The sequence below is a fragment of the Sminthopsis crassicaudata genome, chromosome 4 (genome assembly GCF_048593235.1).
Source record: "Sminthopsis crassicaudata isolate SCR6 chromosome 4, ASM4859323v1, whole genome shotgun sequence".
NCBI classification, from domain to species: domain Eukaryota; kingdom Metazoa; phylum Chordata; class Mammalia; order Dasyuromorphia; family Dasyuridae; genus Sminthopsis; species Sminthopsis crassicaudata.
In genome coordinates, this window is record NC_133620.1 from 48,257,368 (window position 1) to 48,270,477 (window position 13,110).

At 33.5% G+C, this 13,110-nt stretch overlaps 1 protein-coding gene and 1 long non-coding RNA gene across 2 annotated transcripts in view; one reads left to right on the plus strand and one right to left on the minus strand.

Annotated features, from left to right (window-relative positions):
• The window catches only part of ADGRL4 (adhesion G protein-coupled receptor L4), a 130,170-nt gene extending 127,802 nt beyond the window's left edge, over positions 1-2,368 (plus strand). Inside the window, 2 exon segments of the mRNA XM_074266434.1 lie at positions 425-593; positions 894-2,368. Of these exon segments, the coding sequence (XP_074122535.1) occupies positions 425-593; positions 894-956 (232 nt within the window). The 3' untranslated portion in view covers positions 957-2,368.
• The window catches only part of LOC141541855 (uncharacterized), a 115,976-nt gene continuing 103,022 nt past the window's right edge, over positions 157-13,110 (minus strand). Inside the window, exon 3 of the long non-coding RNA XR_012481919.1 lies at positions 157-947. This is a non-coding gene — a long non-coding RNA (uncharacterized LOC141541855). The remainder of the gene's footprint in view (positions 948-13,110) is intronic.

A 13,110-nucleotide genomic window follows, 5' to 3' on the forward strand; every position in this document is an offset into this window, starting at 1 on the left:
TTTTCAAGGTTTCTTGGGGGAAATACTTCATAACAGATATATGTTTTACCTTTGGGAATTACATGAACAGTAGATTTAAAATCAAATCATATTGGTCTGCAGTATACCAGAAGGGGGAGGTGGAGGGGGGGAACATTTTCAGATTAAGAAAGTCTCTTTTTAAAAAAATTATCCACTTTTTTAATGCTATATGTAACCTGCTTTTAGCTATGAGTTCTTGCAACAGTACAGCAGCACACCCTAAAGGCCACCCCATGTAACTATAGTAAGATTTCTTCTTTTTCATAATTCAAAATTATTTTCAATCTTTGTTAAAGAAGAAGTTTCTTTGGCTTGTGAATTTTCCACAGTGTAATCATGGAAGATTTAAAGGTGTCAAACAATATGCTGAAGCTTGCTTTGTAATATTATAAATATAATTTAGGTCATGTGCACGGGGAGCTCTGGCTCTGCTCTTCCTCCTTGGAACTACCTGGATCTTTGGGGTTCTCCATGTTGTACATGCATCGGTAGTGACAGCATATCTTTTCACAATCAGCAATGCTTTCCAAGGGATGTTCATCTTCATATTTCTTTGTGTTTTATCTAGAAAAGTAAGTATTTCATCTTCATTAAGTATCTTTTGATTATTATGCATGTTATAAGACTCATACTCCAATGAATGAAAATCCCTATTTGAAAAGAATTCCTTCCCTTGGCCCTTGTTTCCAAAAGATAGTGAATCTCATTGATTGCTCTCTGAAAAGTTTCAGATATGGATATTTAAGCATCTCAGCATGATAGTCTTATGTTGTCCTTGATCTGAAAATAGTATAAGAGTTTTTAGAAATGTATAATGAGAGAGTTCATGGAATTCTATAAAAGTGACTTTTGTTTGTCTTCATTTTTTCCAGATTCAGGAAGAATACTATAGGTTATTCAAAAACGTTCCTTGTTGTTCCGGATGCCTACGGTAGATAAAAGAACATTCCAATTCACTACAGGCAAAGAGAGAGAAACCAGACTTAAATGTTATTAATTCATGAAATATGGTATTGTGAAAACACAAAGTGACCTACTGGACAGTCAAACTTCAATTCAGTCATGCCATCTGCAGGATAGAAACTATCATGAAATATGCAATTCAACATATTCTATCCTTTGCAGCTACTCTATACAATTCCTACAAATCAATGTAAATTGGTGTCAAAAATAACAGACCAGATAAGTGGGGAGGATTTGAGTTCTTATTGGAAATAGAGCTATAACTATCAAAAATCTTATTTCTTACCTTAGGAATAACATGAAAGAACTACTTTTCCCCCCTTGAATTCTGCCTTTAAAAATGTCTCCCTCCCTAAGTTAGTAAGGAATTTCTTTCTCTAAAGTGGGAATGGAGAAAAAGAAGAATAAAAGATTTTTGAAATGGCTACTCAAAACATTCAGATGTCCTTCTGGTAAATTTTTCAACATAAATTAGTTAGGAAATGGTAAGGATAAAATAAGGACTAGAAGGAAAAAGACTTCTTTCAAAAACTTAAATAAATGTTCTGAAGTTACATTTCTATAACAGCAATTTATAGACCCCTCTTTGAGAAATCAATTTCTTTCTGTGAATAATACTCTAGGAGAGACTCAGTCACTTCTTAAGTTAATTGTCGATGGGCAGTTGTGCTCTGCTGATTCTTCACTTCTGTGCCTTTATGAGTTTAATTAAGTCAAAAATCAATGTTGGAGAAATGTATAACCTGATATAACAGTCAAGCTACTGCCTGCATGTGTCAAAGGCCCATTGCTATACATGCCATTAAGTGTAAAAACATTGTACATAGAACAGATATTTCTATTGAAATTAGTTTTCCTGAAATGAATATTGTCTTTGGAGGGCTGGTCTTTTTAGATGCTTTGTTTTTATTGTCTGAAGTCCTATAGAGCCCATTACCAGATTCCTCACATGATTTTCATCTGACAAAGGGCTTTGTAAATATGAAACTGTGCATAATTTAATTTTTCTGTTTAAAAAAATCCTTTTTAAAAAAATGTTATTTATAACAAAGAAATCACTAAGAATTCCTATCATATCTTCCCTGAAAACTTTTCTATGGATGTTTTGTTTGAACATGTGCGGGAAAATATATTATCTCCCTAATGGAAAAAAAATATCATTTTCCCCCAAAGAAATAATTACAGAATTAAATATAATGATTACTATAGTGTGAATTAGGTCAATATATGTAATATTTTGCTTTTACTTTAAAAATCATTTCCTTCATATTTAAGCTGAGTTCTACAAATGCTCCCCTACCAAATAAACTAATACCTGAAAGAAATTTTCTTGCATCAGCTTTTCTTAGTTTTTACCAAAGATGAAATAGAAATTCAGAAGCTTTATATATTTGAAGGGTGTCCTGGCTGGTCCTTTCCTTTCAGCTCCTCATCTCTTCTATGGACAGTCTGTGGTCTGTCAGAAACATCATCCTGCCCAGGTATTTATTAAGTGGCCACACATGCATGACCATGTGTGAGTTACCATCAGGCTGGCTGGCCCAGGAAACACGCTTTCCTACTGTGTAATGACTGCAGTAGCCTGGGTGATACAGAGCAAAGTAATTTGTCTGAGAACACAGAGGATAAGAAGCAATGGTGATGTTTATGTAATGACATCTCTAGGAGCAAGATCCCAGTCACAGATCCATATGGCAAACCAAAAACCTAGGATACTATATTCATCAATCCTCCCATTGATGTCAGTGGGAAACCTGGCTTCTAAGACAGCTGGGGGTGGAAGGAGTCTCCTCTGCCAGATAGAGAAAGCCCAGTATTTCTCTTACCAGGTTTCATATGGGGGAATTGAATGCCCTAAGAAAAATGGTTGGTTTGTTTGCTTATTAAAAAAAAAAAGATTATAAATCATATGTATGGAAACCTCCCATTTTCTGTGTTCCTGGCTCAAACACGATCAAAGTTAAACATTGATGCACTATCAGTAATTGTTTAGCATCACTAAAATGGTTTTCTCATCATGTTCCTCATTTTCAAATCATATGCTATTGCACTATGGACTAGTATTCTGCTAGTCAATCTTCAGGAATCATTTTATAAAATAGGAGTTCTATGGATTTTAGAATAATGAACAAGAAGCGACCTTGAGCTGAGTCAGATCAGAATAGTGCCAAGTGTGCTTGGAGTGTGCCTTAGGGGTTGGAAGGATCCTAAGAAATCCAAATGATCGATTCTCCTCATATGAAGCTCCAAAGAGAGCGGGTGACTTGACTATCACCCAGGAGAAGTGCGCTCATATCTTAGTACTGATCAATCTCCCTGCATCTCATCAAACCTGTTTCCTCCTCCGTAATAGAAGAATAAATAAAGTGTGTGCTCTCTACCTTGCAGAATGGTTGTGAGGTCAGCATTTTGCAAAACTTAGCTGTAAAAATGTAAGTTTTAACTATCATTGAGTCAGTTTTATAGGGAAAATAAAGCCATGCTATTTAAATATCTTTTACCCCAAAGTTAATGGCAATACCAACAAGAGAAAATAAGTATTTTTACTTTAGACAGGAAACATTGTAGCTACAACCAAAAGCAAAGAAGTTATGCATCAATCAACAAACATTTCTTAACATGTTCTTAACATTGTGTTAATCAACAATGCTACAGACAGACAGAAAATGCCTTGTCTCAAAGAGTTTACATTCTAATGAAGAAAACAAAATGTAAATAAATAGGTACATATAAGATACACAGTAAAAAGAAGGAGGATTCCAAAGTGCCATGTTTTCTTGCTTGAAACAAGGACAAAGAGATGTGTTAAATAGCAATGTACAGGGTTTGGGAGAGGGGCTAGCTCTGTGATTTAATTGGCATAAGGAACTCCTTTGATCAATGCAGGTAATTTAAAGTCTTAGAGTTTCTAGAACAGTAAAAGCTTAAATGTCTCATGCAGGGTCAGACATCCAGGTCTTGAATACAGGCCTTACTGGCACTCTGTATGTCACTAGTTTCTGTTTCTCTTTTGTATTGGTCAGGTGGATTGGATTTATGATTTGATCAATGCAATGAGCTCTTGATATAGAAACAATAAATCAATTAACAAGTATTTATCAAGCACCTATAATGTTCTAGACATTGATCTACACACTGGGAATACAAATATCAAAAGCAGTCTGTACACACAAGGAGTTCACATTGTACTGTGTTCAAGATAAATAAATTGTGTGTGTGCATATGCTGATATATGTAGCATATACACACACATATATATATGTATTATTGTTATTATATATACACATTTGTTGTTGTTTAGTTATTTTTCTATTGTATTCAACTCTGCAATTTCATTCGGAGTTTTCTTGGCTAAGATATAGAAATGGCTTACCACTTTATATTCTAACTCATTTTACAGTTCATGTCTGAGACCAGATTTGAATTCAGGATATGGAATCTTCCTGACTCTATGCCCAGCAGTCTATCCACTGTATCATCTATCTGCCTATGTTTGCATATGTGTATGTGATACAGATAGACAGATATGTGTGTATGTATTTTATGTGAACATGTATATATACATGTGTGCACGTGCATGCATGTATGTATACATATACACGCAAAAACAACAAATACATAGAAGGGAAGGGACAACTGATTGAAGAATTAGGGAAGGCTCCTTAGCAATTAAAATGAGCTCTGAAGAATAGCTTCATATTCCAAGAAGCAGAAGAAGGAAGAGAATTTCTTTCAGTCTTTGGAGTTAGTCTGAGCAAATACGTGAAATGTTTGTTCTTCAAGGAAATCTCCAAGTAGACCAGACTGGCAAGATCTCAGAAGGTGTGTAATGTGGGATTAGCCTACAAAGAAAGATTGGATTCAGATTGTGGACATACAAGAGGAGAAGCTTGGCAAACACTAGGAGAGACACTTGAAGTTTCTTGAACAAGGTCAGACCTCTCATTAAAAAATATCAATTTAGCAGCTGAGTGGAGGACCATATGCAGTTGGGAGAGACTAGAATCATGATGATCTTTTAGGAGTCTATTGTAATAGTTCAGACAAGAGGTGATGATTCCTGCCAATCAGTAGCCAAGCTATAAAGTAGTCTAAGTCTCCTGTGGCATTGAGAGACCTTAAGTCATTACCCCTTACTTTTTATTACTTTTATTACTATTTGGAAATCCATAATCCACATTTGCATAGATGGGCCAAAAAAGTAACTGGCCGGGGAAATTTTTCATTATTATACTAATAATATCATTAATACTAAATGCATTTTGCTGAATCCAATTCTCCTTTCCCCTCCTGAGGTGGATAGGTAAAATCTTAAGGGTGTATGGGAATCATTTGTGAAATGAGCAGTGATTTCACATTTATTATTATGATAGGCAATAAAAGGATTCATGAATAGATTTCATGAGCTAAACTTTTTTTAATGGAAAGAATAAAAGTGAAAGTATGAGGCTTGGTGATATCCTTTACAAAAGCTTACAATAGAGTGCTAAATATATTCAAGGGAATATAAGCTCCAGGAGGACAGGACTTAATTTTGTCCTTGTAGTCCCAATATCTGGTGCTTTGCATAAAGCAGCTATTTAACAAATCTTTATGAATTAAATTGAATTGATTCACAATTAATTCTTACTAGCAAACTGGTTACAGTTTAGTAGGAAGAGATTTATGAATAAAAATGGAGAATATAAAATTGTTTATAATTAAGTATAGATAAGATATCTCTTTCATGATATCAACTACTCTGCTCAATGCTCTTCAGTGGCTCCCTTTCCATCTGCACCAAGTTTAAATTCTTTAACTGGCAATTAAGGCATATATCCCTTATACTTCTGTGTTCAGTTACTTCTCACTACTTATTGATACACATTTTCTGATTGAATCAGATTAGGACCCATCCTGTTTCATAAATAGCCAGTGAGTCAACATGGATTTATTAAGCACTTACTGTGTGCCAGGCACTATTTTAAGCATTGAACCCTTTTTTGTCCTTTTCAAAAACAATCTTTCCACAATTGGTCTCCACAAATTATTTTCACCTCATTCATTTTATTGTCTGAAAGCTTATCAGTTTTCCTTGCTTTTTCTTTGCCCTATTCCTCTCCCTTAAGGATGAGTGTCCCATAAAGCTCTCCTCTAGAGCCTGCTTTTACTCTATATGTTTTGATTTTCTTTTAGTGATATTTTCAAAATATCACAGGTCCTATGTATCACCTCTACTCAGATGATTTCCAAATCTAAGTATCCATCCCCAGTATCTCCCATGAAGTCTCAACCTGCTTAATCATTTGTTTTCAGAATATCTACAACTGTCCTATCAGTATCTCAAATTTATTTGATCTGGTATATGTGTTCCCTAATGTAAATTCCTTGAAGCCTGGGGCTGTCTTTTTTTCCCTTTCTTTTCTTTTAAAATACATAATATCCCTATACCTAGTGAAGTGACTTACACATTTTAGTAATTAATAACTGTTTGTTGAATTTTTTCGAGCAAATCTCATGCTAAATCCCATCTGCACACCTCTATTCTTGCTGTCCCCCCTGCCTGAAATGGCTTCCAGGCTAGACATGCTGAGGAGGAAGCAGCTGCTTGTCTTTTAAGGAATGATGATGTATATCCCCAAATTCTGTCAAGTGAGAAGAAATCAAGTAAGGATCAGAGGAAAAGGAACAACAGCAATTGTATAAGTGAAATAGGATTGGATGTGGAGTCTGGAGATCTGGGTTCACTCTATTGTGAAACTTTTCTTAACTATTCCATCTTCTGATTCCCCCTTCTCCCAAATGCAGAATCACTCAATTCAAAAATAATAATAATAATAACAAAACAAATGTAAAATTTAATTACCCAATCTTTGCAAATTCCTTATGCAATTTGTGAACTGTTAACTTAGGAATTTTAATAACAAATGTTATAAGCATTGTGAGAGTAATCTTTAAACAATATTTAGTGACAAAGTTGATTGTCTTCTTTAGCTTATGCATATTTCCTTCTGTTCTCTTTACCTTCTTATTTATGGATACCATTTCATAAGATTATTTTTAATTAAAATGTATTATGTATATAAATTTGGTTTTAACTATAAGCAGTCATTTTCTATCATTATCTACCAAACATAATAACATTTAAAAGATTTCTGATAAAGAACTTTTTACATTTTATAATTGTTTTGTGTTTCATAGTAAAAAAGGATTGTGTTTTATATGTTATATAACAATGGGTTAAATAATATCTAGAATGTATAAGAATGTAAGTGCTTTATAATATATATGAGTATGTATATGTATACATGAGATACATAATCGTATTTTATTCTTACTATCACTCTGTAAGACATGAGCTAGTATTATCCTCATATTATATATGGGAAAACTAAGGGCCTGTTAGTTTAAATAACTTTTTAGAGTCACACACATAGTAAATGCCTGAAATAGAATTTGCCTCCACGTTCAGTGCCCTTATGCCAGTATGTTCCCTTACTGTTAAAGTAATCTGATAAATTTCACCTAGAAAACAATTTGAGTAGTGGAGGCTGAAGGAAAAGTACTGATAGCCATCTTTAAGCATTGGAAGGGCAATCATGGACAAAAGATTCTATGTGTTTTGCCCACTCTAGATGTCAGAACTTGAAGAAATGAGCAAAAGTTGTCTGGATAGAAGCTTTCTCCTCTATATAAGAAACAATCTTCTAACAATTAGAGCTGTCCCAAAATAGAATCTATTCTTTTGGGAAGTGGGTAGCTCCACATCTCTAGAAGCTTCAGTTTATGCTGGATGATCACTTGTTGATACATTTTGGATATTGGGTATGAATGCCCTGGATGACTTCTGAAGTCTTTCCTAACTTTGATATTCTGGAATTTAACTCTATTCAATTCACTTCAACAAACACTCACTATGTTCATGGTGCTATATTAAGCTCCAGGGCTACAAAGACAAAAAATATTCTACCTTCAAGAAACTTACTCATTCTAAAAGTATATGAAGTATTTTCTACTTTACAAAGAATGAAAAAAATCTATCAAGAAATAATTTATAACATGATGATTAAAAAATCACATTAGATAGAAACTTATGGAATTTCCATGAAGAATACAGAGATTAAAGAAGGAATAACTATGAGAGCTGCAAATCAAAGTATAAAAGTCTAGAATAGAAAATGAAAATAATTAAGAGAGAGAGAGCTGAAATCATTTTTAGAAGAAAAAAAAAGCACAATAGATAAAATTTAAAACTACCAAACAAGTTGGAGCAGAAACAAGAAAAGGGTGTTTTTACTTGATTGCTTAAGTAAGATGAGAAAAAAATAAGGGAAGAATTAAGTAACTAGGTAAAAGGAATTAATATATTAAACAATACTCCAAAATTAAGGAAAGGGTAACAAAGAGGGGAAAGGAATTGGAAGATGAATTAAGAGAGAGGGGTGAAATCCACTGGGAAAGGTTTACTTGCAAGTTTATTAAGCTGAAATAACTGAAGAGACAATGTGCTTTTCTTATAAATAAAGAGCAGAAAATGAATCCTAATTCAGAAAACAAAATATTCAAGGCAAATGGAATAAATTATAAACTAAATCCTCATGATTTTAAATGTAAATGGGTTAAATATTCCAATAATGTGAAAAATAATGGTTAATAAGAAAACAAAACCTTAGGATTTATTGTTTACATAAAACATATATAAAAAGCAAAAATATATACAATAAAAATAAGGTTTTGGAATGAAATTTACTGTGTATCAGATGAATTCAAAAAAGTAGAAGTTAGAATTATGCTATCACTCAAAGTTAAAACAAAAATCCATAACTCAAAAAAGAAAGTATTTTATGCTGAAATGAACCATAAATAACACATCCATGTTAGCATGAAATCTGTCTGCTTCAAGTTCCTTAGCTTCTAAATTTTTCAAGAAAAAATTAACTGAATTACAAGAAAAGATTCGTGATAAGACAATATTGGTTGGAGATTTTAATATTTTTCTTCTTTTGATTTTGGATAAATCTATAACAGAAATATAAATTGGAGAAAATATAAAACTGAATTAATTTCTGGAGAAATTATAGCTAAAAGACTAATGACATCTTCTAAATTGAACTACTAAAGAATATACTTAGCATCACATGGAATTTTATAAAAATTGATCACTGGGGGGCAGAGATGTTGCAAATAAAAATAAAAAGGCAGGAATAGTAAATATATCCTTTATTGACTGTTGTACAATAAAAATAGTAAGTTCAGGGAATAAAAACAAAAAACAAAACCAAAAGGAAACTTACTAATAAAATCCTAAATAATGAGTACATCATAGAAACAACTGATTTAGTATGTGGGAAAAAAAAATTCCAATGATGACAAAATACTAAAGTAGCTAGGATAGTGCTAAAGCAGTCTCAGGAGACAGAATCTCTGAAATGCCATCTATAGGAGTTTAAAAAGATAAGCGGGCAGAAAACTATAAATGGACAAAAGGCCTAATGTTCAAAGAGATTTTGTAAACTATAGATTTTTCAGTCTAATTCTAGTACTGATTAGCAGGGATTTTTTGAAAGGATTTAAGAAAAGAAATGGCAATTACTAAGAGTCAGCATGAGTTCACTAGGAACAAGTCATACCAGATTAAACTATTAACCTTTCTAATTAGCTCAGAGAAACTGTGTAGACAATATTCCTAGATTTCAATAACTCAATAATTAAAATCAACAAATATTTTTGAAGTCATTACTAAGTTCGCACCCTGGGAAAGATGCAAGGTTCAAACAATGGATAGTGTTTACCTTTATGGAGTTTTCAGTTTATCAGTAGGATCTGAAATCATTTTCAAGACTTTTATTCAAGAAGGTATTTGACAAAGAATCTCATGAAATCCTTAGAGATAGGGCAGAGGCATCAAATGCAGAGCACACCAGCCACAATGAGTACTCCTGAGTACTGCTGAAGCACATTAAAATTTAATTGGGAAATAATTAGCAAAATAAATATAAGATAGAAAATTGATAATGTTATTCATTTTTCTAAATCAAAGTATAATGCAAAGAATAGCTTAGCTGCTCCCATTTCTATTTCAGTTTGACATCACTGGTCTAAATAATAACCCAATTCATTGGATGTGTTAACTAGATGAAACATAACTTTATATTAAGAGTAATGATTGATTAGCAAATGAATAAATAATGATCCCTGGAAGAAGTTCTCTAGGGGAGTATTCTAACTTTCTCATTCAAATTTTTTGCTAATTATCTCAATGAAGACCTCATTCATCAAATTTCATAGCATTTAAGATGTCATTAAATTTGAAGTGACATGTATTCTGGCAATATAGAATCAGAATTTAAAATAATCTTGACACAATGAAAAAATAGTCTGAATCTAATAGATTGAGGTATAATGGAAACATATGGAAAGTTCTGAACTATGGTTCAAGAAAGATTTCAACTTTACAAGTACATGGCAATCAAAAATGGAAATTTGACTTAGGCTGCAGTAATAGAAGTCAAGTATTCAGAATAAAAATAAGGCATTCTTTTTATTTTAGATATTAAAAAAAACCATAATTTTATAGGTGAAGTTATTCGTTTTTTTTTTACCAATGTAGATCTTATTGCCATTCTTCAACTAATAATCTTTGAGAGTTGCCTGTAACACCCAAGGTCTAAGTAACTTGTGTAGGATCACAATATGTGTAAGGGATAGATCCTGAACTCAAATGTTACTGATTCCAAGACAGCTCTAACCACTATAGCATAATGTCTCCAAAGTCAAGAATAAATATTGCAATGCTGTTGTGCTGGAAGAAATGAGGAGCTGATTAATTTTAGAAAAACAAGGAAAGACTTGCATGAAATAATGAAAAGTGAAATTAGCAGAATCAAAAGAATGTTGGATACAGTAACAGAAATATTGCTTGAAGAACAACCATCAACAACTAAGTTATTCTGAATATTATAATTAAATCAACTTAAAAGGACCTATGAAGGAGACTCTATCTACATCCAGAGAAAGAAGTGATAAATAAAAATATACATAATAAGGTTTTATATTAATATAGTACATATATACAAACATATATGTTTCTGTTTGAATATGCATGTTTTGTGTGTCAAATTATAGCATCTCTAGTGTGAGATTGGGAGAGAGGGAAAGAGATAGTTTGGAACTTAAAATAGAACCCAAGAAAATATTTTTTTAATCTAAGTAAATACTAAATATTACACCTTTGTCTTAGTACAGTGGCCAAAAGAGGCCAATGGAGAGATAAAAGATATCCAGATGATATTCACAAGGGTATCATGTAAAGGAACTAGCAAATTTACCCAACAAAAAGAAAAAGATTTGGGGGCTTCATTATAGTAAATATTAATGCATTCATAGACCTGTGGTTCCATACTTTAAACATCACTACTGAAACTCCATCCCTCTGACTCAGATCATAAACCCTCTAATGCCTTCATTCTGGCATGGTGATAATTAGATGGGAATAATAAGACCTGGGTCCAAATCATATTTCTGATATTTAGTTCTCTCTCTCTCTCTCTCTCTCTCTCTCTCTCTCTCTCTCTCTCTCTCTCTCTCTCTCTCTGTCTCTCTCTCCTCTCTGTCTCTCTCTCCTCTCTACCTCTCCCTCTCCATCTCTCTCTCTCTCTCTCTCTCTCTCTCTCTCTCTCTCTCTCTCTCTCTCTCTCTCTCTCTGTCCTGTCTCTGAATCTATCTCTATGTCTGTGTCTCTCTGTCTCTCTCTTTGCAGCTCTTACTCTGTTTCTCACTGTCTCTATCTCTCTCATTCCGTGTCTCTCACTTCTCTATCTCTTTGTTTCAGTGTCTGTCTCTGTCTATCTCTATGTCTGTGTCTATGTCTGTGTCTCTGGGTCTCTGTATTTCCTTCCTTCTCTCTGTATCTCTCTGTCTCTCTCTATCTGTCTGTCTGCCTCTCTCTCTGTGTCTCTCTCTGTCTCTGTCTCTCTCTGTCTCTGTCTCTGTCTCTCTCTGTCTCTCTCTCTCTCTCTCTCTCTCTCTCTCTCTCTCTCTCTCTCTCACACACACACACACACACACACACACACACACACACACACACACACACACACACACACATTCTTTTTCTCTTTCAACTCCCTGATATTGAAGTTGTTCAACCAGAGATATTATTGTTGAGGAGATCCATGTATCAGGTACATGACTGGACCCCCTCAACTCTATGATTCTAAGTCACAGAAACATTTTGAATAGGACTAAAATAACTCCTCTTTTTCCACCTTCCATTTTTCAGTTATTGTAAATAACAGAGTCTCTATTAAAGTACAATTACCCTTAAAATTGTTCACATACACACAGAAAAAAAGAGAAAGAAAAGGTAATAACAGGTTTCTACTAAACTTGTCCTTGAGACATGTGGTTTTGTTTCCCTTTAGACTCAGAACCATATTGCAGTATCACAGTTACAAAGGTCTAAATTGGGCAGCATGAAAATGATTATTTTATCTTCTTTCCTTAATATATTGGAAATTGATTTTAGAGTATCCAATATATGTAGGAAAGAGATGAAAAGGGAGGAAAGACTGGCAAGAAGTAATTGCCCTAATCATCAAATAAACTCTGGAAAATCTAGGTGGTAAGAATGGAGCAACAAAAACTTACTCCTGACAACTGCTACCTGCTACAAGTTGTGAGTACTGCACCTTCTACAGGGAGAGATCATATGCTGACATATAATCTTTCTTTAAGTATTGTTCAGATTTCCCAGTTTTCAATACATTCTTCTTTTGGGTGTCTAGCATTGCTCCACAGGCTCCTTCACCTAAGCCTGTTTGGCAATCATAACAGCTCTTTTCTCACTCAACGTAATACAGTTGTGATGTTTTTTGCAAACTTGGGTGAGCTAGATAATTTTTCATATTCATCATCTCCCATTTTCAACATTCACCCAGTGCTCTGACTGGTTCTGTCTTCTTCCTCAAACCAATTTCTCATTTTTCTCTTATGAATTTGTAAATAGGTAGAATGACTCTCCACACTGATGTCTTTCTAGTATTAATTCAACTGCTTCTTTTAACAAATGGAGCTTGCTCATATTTCAATGTGTTTATGTGTATGTATGTATAAACCATGTGTTTATATGTGTGTATATATAATAAT